The sequence below is a fragment of the Leiobunum rupestre genome, chromosome 6 (assembly GCF_980474605.1).
Source record: "Leiobunum rupestre chromosome 6, qqLeiRupe1.1.hap1, whole genome shotgun sequence".
In the NCBI taxonomy this organism is placed as follows: Eukaryota; Metazoa; Arthropoda; class Arachnida; order Opiliones; family Sclerosomatidae; genus Leiobunum; species Leiobunum rupestre.
Genome location: NC_143389.1, coordinates 22,489,312 through 22,509,306, shown reverse-complemented (window position 1 = coordinate 22,509,306; position 19,995 = coordinate 22,489,312). Strand labels below are relative to the sequence as shown.

Below are 19,995 nucleotides of genomic sequence, written 5' to 3'. Positions count from 1 at the left end.
AGCCTTCCGGCAACTTTAATCGGCAGCAGCACGAAAAATAAGAGAGAAAAAACACGCGTAACCTAATAAATGAATTTTCGAAACCACTTTCACTTCTGTATAGGAATCGTGTAAGTTATTACGGCTGGGATTTAGGTTACATAATATTAAGAACGTAAAGTCAAAAAAATTTTATCTCAATATTTTCCTCAAGGCAGTTTACTTTTCTCCAGGGTATGTCTTTTCTGCTCTTTCGTCAGGACAAAATTGTATTCAATATTCTATAGCGCTATTATGCCAATTGTGATAGAATCGCAAAAAAGGAGTGAAGGCTCTTAATGAGCTTGAAAAATGGTTTCCCAAAATGGATTACGCGCGGTTGTTTTCCTGGTAATCACAAATATTGTGTTTTGTTTGGAAAATTCAGCGTCGCCTCGGCGACACGTAAATGAAGTGGGTTCTGGTGGGCCTTTGGCCTTTGCCGTCGACGGATTCTTCCAAAATGCGAAACCGCCTCGGCCGTCCGCCACACTCGAAGAATTAACTGAAAAATATAAATTGTTTTTGGAATTGGGATTAAAGGAATTTGTACCCGTGGCGTTGCGAGTTAGTAACGAAGCGAAATTAAGCAGCAAATGCACCCAAGCTATTTATAAAGTCATAATTGGAATAAGGCAGCTAGAAGATTGGGCCATTAATCGTAAGTACATATTTTCTGCTCAATTTGATTTCTATGTGCCGGGAAAAATCTTCCTGTATATCGTAGATTTTTACTGAGTTGACATTTTTTTTAATAAATTATGAAATAACCTTACTAAGACCTTAGTAGGAGACACATTTACGGAATAAGTTTAATCGATGAATATTTACTATAAATGATATCCTTACTTTGTTTTCAACTCTAATAAATATATGTTAATATTCCTTACTTGAAAAGGCCCAGCCGCAACTCTTTATGATTATTTTACTTTGGGTGAACATTTCGAGAAATTCTAAAGAGAAAATATTTCATGTATTACAGTTACGATGGTTAATGTTTGTAAAAAAATTAAACAACATTACGTAAAAATGTTCTATTCTTAATACTTCACTACTAATAGTTAACGTACTTTTTTAATATGTTTAAAAGAGGGCATATTTTAAAACTTTATTCACAACTTCAGGTGTCTGAAGAAATTCTCACGTTTCTGAAATCTTGAATAACATTTGCGCTTTCAAATATTACTAAATCTGAAAAAATATTGAGCTTATCTGAATCTTGGTATTTTAGGGTGGGCAACAACAATTTTGATATAAACGTTGTACAACACATTGCCTGTATGTTTAAAAATCATATTTTATTCCCTGTATTAAATTAACCGCCATAATTTCGATTAATCATAAAATATGTGGTTAACCGTTTATTTATAAATATTATCCATGGATAAAATCGATTTAATACGTAAAAAAAGCAAAAATAACTGATTATTTTCGCCTATTTTAGGATATGGATAAAAAACCAACTAAACAATTAATTTTTATCCAAACGCCGACCTCTAATTATATTCAAACAATCGCGTAACGCGCTCGTTTGGTTTCTGACCTTTTTATACCTTAGCACTTCTGTGATCCGTAACTAAGTGCATTTAACTGTATTATTATTATCATGACACAAATGCTATTACTCTACGTTGTAAACCCAAGCATTATAATATATTAACATATCTGAAATCTAAACAACCAATATCATATTCCAAACTTACAAAGAAAGTGTTGAGAAACTGAACGGGAAATTGGTTATCTTAAATATGATAAATATTTAGCAGTTCTTGAGTGTTTAGATAAATGATTTGTATCTTAAAAACTTTACAATCGAAACATTTTTTAAACTAAGAACCACTGTAAAGAATATTGTTGTTTAGGCTTTAATATAAATTTGAAATACATTGTATTTTGAATTCAGTCGTGGGTGCATCAGCCCAAATCCAAAGTGGTTTATTCGATGGGACAACTTCCGACTTCGGCGATTACGACCAGTGCATCACGGTCGATGCGAAAAGAGATAACTTGCAAGGGCAAAGTCAAGAGCTGTTCACTGGCCAGTATTGCACGGTGCAGTTTTCCCCGCCTCCGCTCTTTCGATTCGAAGGCTACCGCCAGGATTCCAACTGGAACTTTACTCTTAACGAGGCGCTCAGTAAAACTAATACGGTAAGCAAAACTACCATAGAAAATCATTTTTGCATCATTTCAATATTCGACTTTCGTTTCTATACATCAAGTACATAATCCAAACATTTTGAGGAATTGTTCAATTTCAAATATTTCAATGAAAACGATTTTTCAAGCAAATGAAAATTATTTCCAATGATTTTAAAGCTCAACATTATTACAGCTCAATCTTTTTATGTGACACGTAACAATAAGCAGACAAAATAATTTCCCAACTTAAGGCCCAATTTTAACCATTTAATACTGAACTCTTTAACACAAAGATTGAATTGTATTTTGAGGTTAGAAATATGTTTTCAATCTTTCACTCAAGTATTCAGAATTTGATTAAGAGTTTCGTAAGTAGAAATCCTAAAGGAGTTTCTACCCTCCCCGTAAAGAACTCTATTGTGGGCCGATTAGGCGGTTAGTGTTTCAGTTGCAGGTACTTAAAAGTTTCCCTACTAAAATTACGCTGCTTTGAACGATGCAGTGAAGTTGAAACCACGTGTAGAAAATTAAACACAACCATGTTGACATATTTAAATCGATTTAAATTGTAAACATTTTAAAACAACCCCTATTACGAAATAATGGGCTTTAGCATCTCTTTCACGGAAGGATCTGTGCCGTAATGTACGGCATTTATAACCGAAAATCAATGTTATGGTATACGTCATAGATGGGTCGGGTGACCCTTCCCCATTTGGTGTAGGCGATAGACTCGTTTTTACGAATAAACATAATTTATATTCTGGCTACCTCTTTAAGTCCTAATATCGTGATTTACGTGGTATTGCGTTGGTCGGTCTTCAATTTCATTTCGTCATGGTGCGTTTACTTTTTATCTTAGATATTTAAGAAGCTATTTAACGTGAATGCGCGGAAAAATTCTTTGACTACTCGAAATGGAATTTGTATTCCCTCTGTGTGCACGAAGGATGACTTAAAAAGGGGACTAGATGTGAGTAAGTATAGCTTTTTTAAATAATTATCCTAGAAAATTTCATAAATATGGTCTTAGATTATCGCTATATTATAAATTCAGCGTGAGCTGTGTTATTGTTTTATCTTGTAAATAAATAAGTTTATTCAAAATAAAATTATTTTATATAATGTATTCTTTGTTCAGGTGATTTAAATTTATTAATTTCATTTTGATTTAGTTTTTAGGAGACTTGAAATAGCCGTGGACGTTATTAACTGCGAAACACAATTTACAAAGTATATAGGCTCGGATCACATTGGCTTTTTGTAAGTCACCCTAAAGAAATATTTTACATTTTTATTTTTCTTTCTTGTTACTTGTAGATCTTTTTTTATATCAAATTAAATCTTTCTGATTTGATTATAAATTTTACAGATATTTTTTATTTGATAAAAATTAATTAACAGTATAAAAGTAGCGGGTTTAAAAACCTAGTTATGTTTACACATAATAAAATTTTATTAAAATACCTAGCCTTAGTCAGGTAGTGCTCGGTCAACTCTTTAGGCCATCATATTATAAAATTACACTTAAATGGAAATTAAATTTCTATAGCACCATCTTTGGAGTGTTGTTCTCAATGGTCGCAGTGGGAACTATCGTTGATGCGGTGGTTGGAAGAAAAAAACATTTCGGAACCAGAGCGCAACTTCAAAATGGTAACTGTCCATAAATATATATCTTCATTTGATCGTCTTACATGTTTTATACTTATGTCCATTTTAAGATTACTGTATTCGTTTCTGGCGATCATTTTCTGTCAGGGCCAGTGCAGCAATACTTTGTAATGTCACGCGGAAAAAGGAAGACGTTTTTTCTTGCATGAAAGGCATCAGGGTTCTCACTGTTTTGTGGATTGTTTTATCGAATTGCTACTTTTTCCCGTATATTGGCTTTTTCTATAGATTGAGTAAGTATTTGAATTATTAACTTATACAAAAAGTAAGCCGGTTTTCATATATTACCCTAAGTCAGTCATGAATTAAAGTTATTTTTAAAAATGTGTTCTATCGAAACCATGGTAAACCTTAATAATTGGATATCATATCGTTATTTTTTTACAATGTTCCCAGGTGTATAGACTCAAGGGCGTACCATCGAAATGGTTTGCATTCGTCGGGAGGGGGTCCTTGATTTTGTTAACTTTATCTAATTTTTGATATCGGATTTTTTCGATTTGTTCTCGAAAAGATAATGGTTCTTAAATAAAGGTCGTCAAAACATTTATTTTGCTAACTGGAGTTACTGACATTATTTTCCCAACTGACCAAACCATTGAGGGGGAAAAAATCAATCTATAAACTGTTATTTTTTATACGGTATAATACAATAAAGTCACATTAATTAAATCCCTCAATAAAACCCCGAAATGCAATGAAGTAAATTGAAATCAATCTACCATCTTTGACAAAAACTCTATTTGTCTGAGGTACCACACCCCAGACGCTACCAATATATAACTCGACTGCCTCACCCAGATGGCCTTTTATTATCTTCAACCGTAATTACTTAGGACTTATAGGTAGTATGTATGTTTATTGGAGTTTTTAATCACCAATGACAACAGCAAAGCCTACACTACACTAAACAGACGAAACTAGCAACGAGTCATAATACATTAATTAAAATAACAAACGTTTATTAATTAAAACATATTAAGAGTGAATACTGTACAAGATGGAATGACAGAATAAAATGCGACAATAAACGCTGTTGAGCGGATATATATATATTAGGTTAAAAAATAGTAAACAAGATTAGCAATAATTAAAAAAGAATATCTTATTTACATTTAACATTTTAACCTGTTAAAAAATACGAAACGGGAAAAAGCCGATAACGTTTCTTATCTTCAACACTCGCCCTCGATGAAGACTTTTTCATGGTAACGTAGGTTGAGTTTTTGACGAAGACGCATGAAGACTTCTGCGGACAGAGACTTGGTGAATATGTGCACTAGTTGTTCTTCTCTTGGGACATACATGACGTTGATAATGCCCTCTTCAACCAGTTCACGAACGTAGTATTGACGAATACTTATGTGTTTCGTTCGGTGATGAAACTCTGGATTTCTTATGAGTTTGATGGCTCCTGCGTTGTCGACTCGTAGTGTCGGGACATTATCGTCTACGACACCCAGGAATGATTTAACCCGTTTAATCCAGACGACATCCTTCACTGCTTCGGTGGCAGCTACCAGCTCGGCCTCTGTGGTTGATAGGGCAACGGATTGTTGCTTTCTGCTCGCCCAAATGACTGGAGTTGTACCAATTAGGCATAGTACTCCAGAAGTTGAACGTCTCCGTCTTTTCGCAGCCAGCATAGTCAGCGTCGCTGTAAGGGTTGGTCGTCATGGAGTCGCCTGCCTCGAATAGGAGACCAAGTGTTGTGGTTCCTCTGAGATATCGAAAGATTCTTTTAACCCAGTTCCAGTCAGCGACTGTGGGATTGGCCATGGCTTGAGATGCTCGATTTACAGCGTATTCTATGTCAGGTCGTGTTCCTGTGGCTGCGTATCTGAGGCTTCCAATGGCTGAGGCATACATGGTTGTTGACTCGAAATTCTCTTGACTCTGATCGGTCGTGTCTGAACTGCCGGTGGGAGTTTTTACGGGTTTGCAGTCGTGCATGTTGAACCTCTTTAAGACTTTTTCGACATAGGCGCTCTGGTGTTGAAATATGGATCCGTCTTTCAACGTATCGATTTTCAGGCCAAGGTAGGTTGACGCTCTTCCTGTGAGGATTTCGAATTCGTCACTGAATTTTAGGAGGAACTCGTCTACCGCTTCGATTGTACTTCCAGAGATTAGACCATCATCAACGTAGAGGATAAGGACCAAGAAAGCGTCGTTGGTTGACAGGATATATAGGCATCGATCTCCATCAGCGCTTTTGAAGCCATGGTTACGTAGAAACTTGTCGATTCGCTCGTTCCAGCATAGTGGAGATTGCTTGAGACCGTACAGACTTTTCCGTAACTTCCAGACTCGTCCGCTACCGTCGTCAAAACCTTCGGGTTGGCGCAGGTAGATTTCTTCGAAAAGTTTTCCATGAAGGAATGCGGTCTTTACGTCAAATTGTCTGAGAGAAAGATTTTTCTTGGCGACCAGACTGAGAAACATTCGTAACGTCTCAAAGCGAGCAACTGGTGCGAAAGTCTCGTCGTAGTCGATACCTTCTCGTTGCGTGTAGCTTTTTCCTACGAGCTGGGCTTTATATATTTGATGACAGTACCATCTTCATCATTCTTCGTATGAAAAATCCAACGATTTCCGACGATTTTCCGACCATCTCGTAGACATCGTGTTTCTTCATTGCTGAAAGCTCATCTGACATTGCCTTCTGCCATTCTATGGATTCGCTGCTTGAATGTGCTTCTCTTGCAGTCTGTGGTAAAGTATCACAGATCAGGAAAGCTTTATTTCCTGGATGACAGGTATGGCATAGCTGAACTCTCTTGAGTGTTCAACGATCTCTGAGTACCGGACCACTCTTCTCAGAGCGGTTGTCTAACATTTCGTCAGAGACTGTTGCCTCATTGCGTCCGGTAGCCACGTCTTCCGACGCTTCAACGGATTTGGTTGTCTCGTCGTTTGAGTAGTCGGCAGCTCTGGTTGGCATGCCCGACGGTACATAAGTGGCTCTGGTTGGTCCGTCTTTTGATGAGTTGGTGGCTCTGGTAGGCCGGTTTTCGCAAACGAAATCGTCGGTCAATTGCTTGCCCGGGCGGGAGGACTCCCCAGAGACAGGAATCCAGGAATCAGGAACGCACGTCTCGGGATTGAATTTGACATCTCGAGATCTTAGTAAATCGTCCAGCTCTGGAACATAAACTCGATATCCGTCTGCATTGTCTTCATAGCCAACCAGGAAACCGTTATACGCCTTCCGAGACAGCTTCTTTCGCTTCTCTTTTGGTATGTGGACAAAGCACTCAGTGCCAAAGACTCGCAGATGCTGGATCGATGGGTTTGTCTTCCCTGTCCACAATTCAAAAGGCGTCTTCCCAGCAATGCATTTAGGTGCTGTTCGGTTCAGGATATAGACGGCCGTGTTCACCGCTTCAGCCCAGAGTTCCGATCTGGAATGCAACATGGCCCTTACAGACTCCATGATCGTACGATTTTCTCGTTCAGCGACCCCGTTCTGTTCGGGCGTGTATGACATGGACTTGCGGTGATGTAACCCTTCTTGAGACGTCCATTGGCGGAACTCGTCATTGACACATTCAGTTCCATGGTCCCCTACCAGCTCATGTACTGCGTGATTGCGGGTTCGGCAAAAGGCAAGGAATTCTTTGAAACAGTTGACGACTTCGGATTTCTTCGTTAAGAAAAATACGGCTCTAACACTGGAATACTCGTCTTTGAATAGGAGGTAGAATTTCTTCCCCTTCATGGACGGTGTCGGTGATGGTCCCCGGAGATGTTAATGGATCCTTTCACCTGGTTTCGTAGCCTTCTCCAAACGAGTGCCGAAACTGTGCCTAGTCATCTTGCCGTAGATGCACCCTTCACAGAGCTTGTCAGACGTCTGGTTTAGAAGTTCGTATCCGAGTCTCCGTAACGTCGCTGCTACATGCCGTTTATCCTGATGACCCATGCGTTCATGCCAGACTTGGAGATCTGCTTTCCGGTCATTTCTCGGATCTGCTGCGATGTGAGCGGAGCATGATGGCTGCACGACTTTGATATCCAGACGATACAGATTCTCGACCTTGCCAGGTACACAAAGGTTCCTTTTGCCTCCGACAACTTCATAGAGACCGCAAGAATTTCCTGTGACCTTGTACTCCAGATTCTTGTTCTTACGTCTCATGCCTTTCGTCTCGTTTGATGAGTGACCGCGATGACTTGCGGCATTGCGTTTCGCCATCAGACCAGAGGAATCTCTGAAAGAGTCACCTTCTCGAGTTGCACGGCCAATCAATAAATGTTCCAACTCTGCGACCGTCTGTTTTTCGGTTGGCAGCGTGTTCCAGAGCATACCGAATTCTCGATACTCATCCTGAGGTAGAGACTCGAAGATGCAGGCAATGAGGATGAAGTCGTCGAATGTAGCGTTCTTCTCTGTCTGTGCCGTTGACAAGATGTCTGTCCAGAGAGAACACATCTGGGCAATGTGGGTGGCCATGTCGACGTCTGGTGACTTCGTAGTTCGCATAAGTTGCACCAGAAGCTTACGCAGACGGTTGGACGACTTCTGTTCGAAAATTTCAAGTAGTTGTCCCACATCTCCTTTGGTGTCTCGCAATTGGTAATCATGTTTTGGACCTTCTTGGACAAGGCTGACCAGATGATACCCCGGACTGTACTGAATGCCACTCGGTATTTTTTCTTGTTTAAGGTGTATTCAGACTTCTCTTCTGCTGTTGCTGATAATAACGGCCCCACGGGTTCAACCCCTTCACCAGTCAATATCTCGTAAACGTCTCGTCGGTGAGGATGTCGACTATTTGTCGTTTCCAACTCCTTCAGTTCTCCGGACCAGACAGCTTTTCAACGTCTTGGCGAAGTAGACTATCCATGGTGGCTTTGGGGAACTGTTTACCAGGATACGGATTACTGTGATGGTAACTGGGACCAGGATACCGGATTCAGGAAGCAGTAGACTTGTTTATCAGCAGAGTGGCTTAGTGGGAGCGTGCTGGGCCCATAACATATTGGAGTTTTTAATCACCAATGATAACAGCAAAGCCTACACTACACTAAACTGACGAAACTAGCAACGAGTCGTAATACATTAATTAAATTAACAAACGTTTATTAATTAAAACATAATAAGAGTGAATACTGTACAAGATGGAATGACATAATATAATGCGACAATAAACGCTGTTGAGCGGATATATATATATTAGGTTAAAAAATAGTAAACAAGATTAGCAATAATTAAAAAAGAATATCTTATTTACATTTAACATTTTAACCTGTTAAAAAATACGAAACGGGAAAAAGCCGATAACGTTTCTTATCTTCAACCATGTTACGGGTCTAAAGGTATACAAATCGCCATTTTATAGTTTTCAAATTCCGTAACGCGGCTAGCAGGAGGGTTCAAGGGGTTAAATAAAATTTAAACAAAACTTTAAATCATATAAAGAAGGGATTTAAGCAATCGATAACCAATTTTTTTTATCTCAAAGTTAAATGAGGCATTTTTTTTTCGAATTTTGTATGCTGAGATTAATTGTGCAATATTTCATAGTCGCCATCTTTGGGTTAAAAAAAATTAATTTACAAACAGCAATATGAATTTTGTTGAATTTATTAAGATTAATTTTTATTTTTTATATTTTTATTAAGAGTATTTTCATTTTTTATACTTTTAGTATATAGTATTATTCGAAAACAATTTGTACTTTTTCTATATTTAATTTTCTAAAAGGGCCTTTAAAATTTTAGGCAGAGGGCACCATGAACCGTTTGGTAGGACGAACCAGAGAATTAAGTAAGGTGAGATCACGCCAACGCATCGCAATGCCATGTTGGTTGGAACTCTCAGTTGCTTTGATATGTTCTTGGTCATATTAAAACGATCACTGTTTAATACCGGGTTTCCTCACTTATTATAATAGAAACGTTTTCTTATTAGTTGAGTAAAGTTGTAAATTATGTTAAGGATGCTTTAATAACTGATGTAATGGTCTAAAGTTTTTCTTACCTATTTTATGGTCTAGGAATTTTTCAATTGTCATTCTCTGATACGAGATAAAGAGAGAAAAAAAGATGAATTTTATGTGTTAACTACCTAATACAAAAAAGGCCCTTAAGTCTTTTTACGAATCGATGATTTAAGAATATGCAATATTAGTTTCCTTACTGAAATTTACATATAATGAAAAGTTAAATATAATATGAAATATATGATTCTATATTAAAATATATATAAATTCTTAAGAACAAGTCCGTGTCCAATAAACCGCTTCATTCAAAAGACGATTTTCCCCGTGAATAAAGAAAATTGGTTTTTACTTACGACATCCAAGATTTAAATTTACATAGATAATAAGGGTTGATTCGTGCAATTCTGATATTCAGATTTATACATAAAACCGTTACGGTCCAAATCGAATGCTGAATTTAGAAACTATGCATAAAGTCCCTTTTGACCACACCGTATACTCTCTGCAGTTTCTAGGGTGGATGTTAATATTTTCTTAACACTGTAATTGCTCTTTGTTTTAAATTTTTAATTTGTTTCTTGGGGGTTCCTTTAAATTGATTGGTCGAAATACCCAATATGAATCATTTTAGACCATAATTTAAGCTTGGATTATTATTCACTAAAGGAAAATTATTTTTAATTCTAAATATTAAATTATTTTTTTGGTTTTTGCGTTACACTACATTATATTGATGAAAGTTAAATATTCATAACGTGGTTTATAAGATAGTTTAATTTAAATTTAAAATAGTGTAAGCAGCCTGATGAGGAGCCACGGCTCGAAAGTTCGCTACGACTGAATAGATGTTTCTATAAATTAACGTGGCCTTCTTGTTTTAACTTAGCTACTACGTCACTGCTTTAACTTCGGTAATATTAAGAGCGCGCGCTTAAGGCGCGAGAAACCTCGGATTTTCACGTGCGCGTGCAAACCGCGCGTGTCAAAACTTTTCTAATAAAGCCAGGACATCGTGACGTAGGAGCAACATAAAAACAAGTTCGGCAAGCGTAGATGAATTTATAGAAAGGCCAATTTAAAAAATATAACTGCATATTTTAAACCACCTTGTATCCGTCATGTATATTAAACTTTCAACATACAATTTCACCGTGGAAATAATACTATATAAAATTTATGACTACATAGGATTGGTTGTGTTTTGGAGACATAAGTGGGGTGGCAAAGTCGTTATCACTTTCGCCTCGCAACAAGAGGAGTCGGGTTCTTTCCCATTTTGTGGCAGTGGGTGAAAACTCGGAACAACTCCATCCGCGTAGAGTTTGCAAGTTCTCTCCCTGCTGGTTTAAGGGGTTTCTCCCGAGCTCTTCGGTTTCCCCTTCCATAAAAACTTGTTAAGGTTAACGGTAATAGTAAGTGTAGGAAGCTGTTGGCTCGCGTGCCATGAAGGGCTTACCACCACAATAATACGTATTGTAACCCGGCCACCTAAGTTAATGGCTTTAAAAGTCGCTTGATGACTTAGGCCTAAGGGGTGCCTTGGGTATTAGCCTAGCTGATTATTATTATTATTATTATTAATATGGTTCTGTAAATCATTTCTAAAGCACTAATAAAGTCACGTTGTAATTGACTGAACTCGGGTTTGACTAGTCCTATCCTAAGAGTTTATATATTAATCCCATTCCCCTCTATATATAAGTAAAAGCCTCTGGTAAGGCGTTTAAATAGATATTTTACATTTAACAAATAATTTAAAGTTTTTATTATCTGTTCCCAGGCATAATTGATTTATATTATATAATTTAGAGCATTATGTGAGCTCTTCAATGTACCAGAATGATATCATGTTGGGAATACTCTCGAATCCTTCTCCAGCCCTGGATACTTTGTTCTGTATAAGGTAAATGTTTATTTTATTTTGAAACGCCCCGATTTGTAATTAAATTTAATTTTTGCCACAAAAACGTAACACGTTTAATTATCATTTAGATGAATTTTGATTAACATAAATAATTAAAGAAGTAAGGAAATTAATTCCAATTATTTGGTTAAATATGGTTTATAGTGTTAAGCTTAAACAGGCTTTTACATAGAGCTCGGCGCCACAGATAAATGTATCGCCAATTTTCGGATAAATGTTTATTTATGGAAATTATTCGCGGGTATTAAATGATTTAATATTCAAAAATAAGTTAAATTCCGATAATTTTTGATAATGGATAATAACCAATAAAATTGATATTTCTTATCCTAAATTTTTGTGACTAATTTTTATTATTCAAATATAAAAAAATTACTATTGATGTCACAAACTATGAATTTTTGTATATTTCAATTTTTAGTGGAATTATGATTTCGTACGAGGCCGGAAAACGTTTCATTTTCGAAGGTGGAGAACTCAAACTGTGGAAATCGTTCATAAGAACCTTTTTACGGTGAGTTAATAAAGGTTGTCGATTTCATAGACGTCTTTATTCCGTGAAGAAATAAGAGAATTTAAAACTAACCGGCGCAATCGTAGATATCTTCCTACAGTTCTCTTTACGATATGGTTTTTCGTCATGCTGATATCTATCGGCGATGGACCCCAGTGGAACGAATTAGTGTCCAGCCACGTCGGAGCCTGTAGGACCACCTGGTGGAGAAGCTTATTATTTATTCAAAACTTTTGGAATTTTAGGGAAAACGTATGTTTCATTTTATTTAAGATTCACAATTTACTAAATTAAAAAAACATCTCTTTTTGCAATTATTATTTTTAATTATATTAAGTAATATTAACATAAAATTCAATAAAGCGTGGGTGGTTAATTAATTTAAAATTTTCGTTTTTCGCAGTGCATGCTTCACACCTGGGTCATATCACTGCTTGTACAATACAGTTTTTTTAGTATATTTCTGGTTTCCATGCTCTATAAGTAAGTATTTTTCTATTACAAAGAAAAAATATGGAATTTGGTCCACGTGTTACTAAAGATATTTGAAAACGAAAAACGAGATCAGGGAAATTTAGATACAATGCCGCAAAGAATTAAGAATATTTTTTAAATAAGTAACAGGTTGAATACCCAACATGTGGTCGGACTCCAAGTTCCCAACTTGGCATAGCGCCTTAAAGGGCTTGATGTCCCCTATCTATTGATGTATAATTTTACTTCCTTCGCCTTAACCGTTAGAGGAACAGTGACAGCAAGAGTACAATTTCCTCTATCAATCGATGTATCATCAGGGCTGCCGAGAGTGGACCCGGGCGCTGGAAATATATTCATTTCGGATCCCAATAGAGCGGTGACTATTGGATATACTAAACTTTTTAGAAATCAAACCACTTTTACACAGTATAAACAAATTAATTAATAAATGTGTTTATACTGTGTAAAAGTGGTTTGATTTCTAAAATGTTTAGTACGTTATGCACAGGTTGTAGCCAATTACTTAGATTTATTGGATATAGCTATACATTTCAGAGGAAAAGTATATCTAATTTCTTCCAAATCGGACCCCGAGGCTACACGGCCTCCAGTAATATGAACCCCTTTCTCTTGTCGGGCCTGTGTATCATTTTCTTTTCTATCGGTTACGGCCCGGGGGACAGTCAGTTGCCAAATTATGGGGCCCCTAAAATCCAAATTATTCCAAAAACAGCGCCGACCTAATATCTCGTACAGACTGATGTATCATTTTCCCTTATACTCCGTTAAGGTTTACAAGCTCACTGACCAAATATTTGAAGAAAAGATGGCACGTGTTTCTTATTCTTCAATAATTGGTACTCAATTCAAATATCAGAATAACGCGTAAGCGGGTTGTAGGGTAATTTGACGTAACATATTTCAATCCTCAGGGTTAAGGAGATAGGCCCCGTACCAGGTAAAATAAGCACACACAAATCTCTTGGGGATTGTGTATAAAAAGCTCGGTGTAACGCACCTCCGGCACACATCAACCCGAGCTCGCGTTTTTCGTCTTTCAATTAAGGGCTTTTCAAAACCTAGCTTAATATCAAATAAAAATTATGTTTGAAAGAAAAATAATTGAAACAATTAGCATTTTTGTAATTTGGTCACATTTTAGAATAAACATTTAAATTGTTTATGAACAGCCATGTACATGATCAAAAATTAAAAAACCATTTAATTCACTTTTGTGCAATACAATAAATTTTTTTCGATCAAAGATTAACGGCGGGTGTTGAAATTACCAGCGTTTCATTTTAGTGTCTTTGTTCGAAATGCCCTATCGAGCTGTGTTTTTGAGTGGTCAAGCTCAACAGTATTTTGTGATGTTGCTTTGAATTTAAATAATGAAGTACGATGATTAATTGATTGTATTTTCTACAAGTGCTTTCGTCTTCACCTGATCCTTCACTCCAATTGTTAATTATAGAGCTTAGGCTTAAACGTACTTGCACCTGCCACCAGATGACTCAGACGTAATGAATATAGTAATCTTTCTGAAAAGCTTTTAAAAAAGCTTACTTCGCAGTTTATAACACGCATATTCATATTATTATAATTTTACCATGAAAATAGTTGAAACGTTTCTTTTTTACATTTAAAGGAATCCAGGCTTTGGAATATTTATAAATATAGTCATCATACTCGGAACGGCTTCTGGAACCGCTTACGTAAATTTACAAAATAATTTCCCACCAACCCTCAGTCTTGCCGCCTTGGATATCGAGTAATTCATTTTCTTTTTATTTTGTATATAGTTATGAACGTATTTTAATAGTGTAAACACTTCAAATGGATACGCGTCGTTAAAAGAGACGCAGAGCCCCGTCTTTCTAGATGCTTCCTATAGTGTGAACCAGTTCGTGGTTTAAATTGCGATATAAATGGCAAATGACCTGTTCTCAGTGGCACCTACTGCTTCCCCGTCTCTACGAAGGCGAAAAAATAAGTTTTAGAAAGCATTACGTGAATATTTTTTTGATTTCGGTCACTCTTCGAATGGTTCTGTAAATTTTGTGGCAAATGAGTCAGGCTAAAAAGAAAAGCAGAGTCATATAAAAAGTAAAACCTTATTTAAACTGGCAAGTTCAAATTAATATTAATTTTAATTGCAATGTTCCTGAACAGGTTGACCTTTTATATTTATAATTTATTTTCCACATGTAACGTTTTATGCCGCGTTGGTAGATAAAAATATCAGTCAAGTATTTTCTAGATAATATTTATGCGTATCATTTTAGTATTATAGAATCGAAGTTTTTGTGTATTTTGAAAATCAAAAATAATAATATTTATTGAGTTAATTAGACGATATAAAAATAAAGGTCTTCAGGCTATATTCATATAGAACACCCTGGATATATATAATTTTCAATTTTACATGTTATTGAATAGAATGGTTCCAAATCGCGGTTTCAGTTTACTCTCCTATTGCATAAGACGAGATAAATTGAATTCAAAATATCACGTCTTTCAAATAATGGCCGATTCCTCGATGATTATTAATATATATGTGGTCATTAAGAAATTACATTACAATTTAGAATACACCGATGATTTTTCCATTTACAGTCTTTACGAGAAAATAATGAACAAAGACCACTTGCGAACGTACACACACATTGGACCCTTCTGCGTAGGATTACTGGCAGGTTACATAATCTTGAAACGTCAGAAGATAAACTTTCACAAGGTAGGTCTTCCCAAGTGCAGTTCTAAGAATTATGAGCCAGAGCGTAGTCACGAAGCACGGCCAACTCTAACAGGGTAGCTGAAAGAGCTTCTCAGATTTTAATCTCAAAGGGAGAGGAGACGGCTTGGAAGTCAGATAACTGTTCACCTAGCTGTATCTGGTCAGATTTAATAGCAGATCGGTTCAGGTAGGTTATTTGGGATAATGTATCAGATGCAATTGGCAAACAAATTTTTGCGGGGTGGAATATAAAAGATAAATGATCATCTTCAGATATTTGAGAATTATGACCTGATCAGTTGGCCGTACACTACGTGTAGATATTTTGATATTTATAAAGACACTTTAAATGTTATTCGAAGCGCCCTAAGATTCCATCCTTATGAGTATTTTTTTTATAGGTTGTGTTGTTCTTTGGCTGGCTTTTGTGTTTTTTTACCTTTAGTGCCGTTATTTATGGGCTACACAGATTTCCATATTTCGGAGATCTTTACACGACCTTGTCAGCCATGTATTCCTCCGCGCATAGGATTGGCTGGGCAATAAGTGTCTCTTGGATCTGCGTCATTTGCACCACTGGTTTCGGTGGTAAGTTTTGCTTTGTTAGGGTAAAATAGGTTCAAAATAAAGCCTAAATATTTCCGCATAATCAAATAATTGGGGAAGATTAATTATACCAAAAGTAAATATTTAATTTTGATTGTACCTTATGATTTATAATAGCCATATCAGTTTCATAAATAAAATAAATTCAAACTAATGGTAGTTTCAGCTTCGACCCCTGATAATCATAGTTCGATTATTTAGGGCAATACGTTTGAAGTTAATAGAAACGTTTTCGTATGGCCTAAAATCAAGTGATTTTTGCATAGAGTGTCTTTAACCAGCTAACAAACAAGCTTCTATAATACATTTTAACGATTACTTTTATACTAACAGGCGTCGTAAACGACATTCTTTCGTGGAGGTTTTTCGTTAAACTCGATCAACTGTCCACTTACATTTACCTATTGCACCCTGTGCCCTTATTTTATTTCGCCGGAAGGTCTCGTGATAGGCTGACCTTTGGACATCCTGAAATGGTACGTTTCATTTTTTTCCTGGAGATGCGTATTAAGAAAACGACTGACTTTAAATTACCGTATTTGGAAGCATTTAAAACTGTTTTCTGGCTTTAAAGTGAAGCTTAGCTTGTTTTACCCTATGATCGTACGTTCATTCCTTACCCTTCAATCTCACAATATCAGTTACGGATAATTACCAACAAGTTCATAAACATTGAAAGGCAGCGAACATAAAAGAAAATTGGAATATAACTTTCTTAGACGCTGGTGATAATATTAGGTTTATAATCACTACCTCAGTTTGAAAAAAAATCGTAATTGTTTACCCAATTTCATAGGATTAGTTTACCAATTACCATCGATTTTGAAAAAGTATTTATTGGGAACACTTATGGTGCCAGTTGCTGTAGATATTAATTCAAATTTTATGCGAAATTCTAACAATAGGCTTTGCACCGAAATTGGAATTGAACGTATGTACATCAGTATGGCCTCCATGCAGATTGTTTTAGCTAAATAATCATTGATAGAGAAGCTTGCATTACAAACATGATCAATTTATTTGCTATTCCGGGTTGGGGTCAGACCTGCAACAGGTAATACACACAAAACACTAGCCTAAGCATTTTCAACTAAAATTTTACCCAATTCCGACGTTAGCGCAAACGCAATGTATTGTAAATTTCTGAGTCTTTAAAAGACATTTAATCATAGTGTCAATTTAATCAATAAGAAATCGATATAAGCTTATTAAATCAACAGTTTGAGAGTATTTCTGCAAAGTATTTATTTTTCCCCTTTCTGCCCGAAATTCAGTAGAAACTTAATTTAGCATTTTTCCCACCACGTTTTTTTTTTTGTCTTTAAACATCAATCGTATGACTTGTTTCATCCTTTTTTTCAGATTTTGACATTCTTGGGCATTCTGTTTCTGACTCTTCTTTTATCTATTCTGGCGTACTTTTTTTTTATCTTTCCCTTGAAACACATCGACACGTTCTTGTTCGAGACGAAAAAGATCAAAGACGATGACAGTGACAAAGATGGGCCGGACGCGGACGCTATCATCAACTTGTACAAATCGGAAGGTGGCGTGTCCAGGAAGACCTCGTCGACGACGTCGGCCCAGAATGTCGAATGTTCCGGAGTACAAGTTGAAACTTACTTGCGGAAAAAAAGAAATTCGTCGGTGGTTTTTAAGGATAAACCCGAAATCATGGACGAAGAATACTCCCAACGAAGGGGTTCGGAAGCCATGTCTATCGGGCATCGGCGTAAAAAATCGTCTCTTAAAAACGATGCCGATGCTCAAATGATTAGATCAACATGCCGTAAGTAAATCATTAGCATAAGGTCGTTTGCAGTCTTATACCGGTGAGATCACCCATTTCATTATGTTAGATGTTATTGATAAACGTAATCTGACCAGACGTTTCGAAGCAGTCCATTAAGATCTTATTACATCTACTTTCAAACATGATATAATCCGAAGCTCTGTACAATTTTAATCCGTCTGAGGATCAGTGATGGTAATTCCTAAAAAACATTGGAAACTATGCGGTTCCTATTTTTAATTGATAATCTAGATAATCTAGATTATATATAGGGCCAATCAGTTTACACTTCCAAAAATTTACTTAAACTTTAAGAAGTGTGGCTTTTTCGGTTTAAATTTTTTTTCGATCCCATTTCAACAAACTCACGCAAATAGGTAAATAAATTTTCCTGCGCGTCGATATGTAAAATTATCTAGAGGTAATTTAGGTCAGAGTTTCACTGTATAATTGTGTACACGAAATTGTTAAAAATTCTACAACCGTAATTCTTTACCCTAATAAGCTAATCTTACTAAAATATACTAGATTCCACCCAAAGTCGCTGGATGACTTAGGCCTAAGGTGGTGCCTTGGGTATTAGCCTAGCTGATTATTATGTCATAACATACCATATTTGTGATTACAGTAGTTCCATCTCCAAATTCGTTACTTAATCACCATTTAGCACACGTGGTTTTTTAGAATCCATAGAGCTTTGCTAACTAAAAGTTTAGCAATTAGTCGTGAGATGGCGCCACGATTTCGCATTTCCCGAGTTAGTCGCCATGACTGGCTGGAATTGAATAGTTGAACTTACACAAATTCAAAGTAAAGTTCAAAATATACACTTGTAATAAAATATCGACTGACCAGTCGTATTACTTTTTGCACTCAAATTACCTCAAATTTGAGACACACGAATAATTTCCAGATCGGGCCCAGTACAAGCCTTATTTGCGCGTACGCCTAAGATCGTTGTGCGGTGTTAAATATCAGTTTTAAGTGCATCCGTTCAGAATGAAAAAAATGATGACCATTTGTTTCAGTGAAAGGTGAAGAATCAACAATTCAAGAAGAAACAAGACGAAGTACCGGATCTAAATACGAGTCGGGTTCAGAGGAAACTCCAGCAGACGACGAAGTATTTGAAAAATCGGAAACTAAATCTACCTAAAGAAACTATTGTTATATTTTTAAAAATCAAATATTATATTTATTTTCAATATTCCCTTTTTAAGAATATCAGCGGTTTTAAAATTATGGCTTTCAAAAAACAAAAATTGTGTTTTTTTATACGTAAGCCTGTAAACTATAGTCGCTGAAATAAAAAAATATGAATAAAAACTTTATTTCATTCTGTTGAAATAGTGTTTTTTAACTTAAAGAGATATTGTCAGCTGGGACACATTGCAAATTTAATATCAAGTTTAAAAAGTTTTATCTTTTAAGTTAAATTCACAAGAAATATTTTTAATAATCTTAAGGTAAATTGAGAGTTTAATCATTTATTTTCATTATTATACTAAAGAAAATATCATAACTAAATAATTAAACTATGCCCTAAGTAATTTATGAATAAATAATAAATGATATAAATAAGTTTTTCAAACATAACCGATAAGGTGTTTAAGTAAAGCGCAATAAGTCATTTCCAAAGCTAGTGGGTGAAATTTACCTTTTACTTCGTCATACGTCGTCTGCTTGATCGCCTTCTCTTCCACTCCACTGGGAACAGACGACGCTTTGACGTCAGGGGTATTCATCTATACAATATATAGGGCAAAATAGTTTTATCTCGCTGACTTTCGGAATTGATCTATTTGGGGTCCTAGGCATGATCAACTTGAATAATATGGCACTGTATAAAAAGCTCGGAGCGCTATATTCATCAATTGTCAAAAACAACCCTTCTTTTAAAATAAATACTGGGTAAATAATACTTAATCATTAATTTTCGTTTCTATTACGCGGGAAATTTTAAGCTCTACGGCAACATTCAGGAAAGTCTTATTTCAAATAGAAAAACATCATCTAAGTCTGTGCGTTTCACGAAAATTTTTGTTTGTAAACCACAAGAAATAATTTTTTCTTTCGATTTGTTGTTTAAACTGAAACTCTTTGTGGTACCCTTTCGGAACTGCTTAGCCTTTGGACCCGTAGCGTTAAATAATTATATTTCAG

At 36.0% G+C, this 19,995-nt stretch overlaps 1 protein-coding gene across 1 annotated transcript; it reads left to right on the top strand.

Moving 5' to 3' along the window:
- Positions 1 to 315: 315 nt before the first annotated feature.
- On the top strand, positions 316 to 19,127 carry LOC149940397 (nose resistant to fluoxetine protein 6-like). Its single transcript, XM_090177919.1, has 16 exons — positions 316 to 679; positions 1,922 to 2,169; positions 3,023 to 3,137; positions 3,336 to 3,423; positions 3,713 to 3,816; positions 3,885 to 4,067; positions 11,592 to 11,685; positions 12,128 to 12,220; positions 12,307 to 12,472; positions 12,624 to 12,703; positions 14,346 to 14,468; positions 15,314 to 15,434; positions 15,836 to 16,022; positions 16,374 to 16,516; positions 17,403 to 17,829; positions 18,861 to 19,127. The coding sequence occupies exons 1-16, from the start codon at positions 331 to 333 to the stop codon at positions 18,986 to 18,988; spliced, it is 2,649 nt and encodes an 882-aa protein (XP_090034045.1). The 5' UTR covers positions 316 to 330; the 3' UTR covers positions 18,989 to 19,127.
- Positions 19,128 to 19,995: the final 868 nt, after the last annotated feature.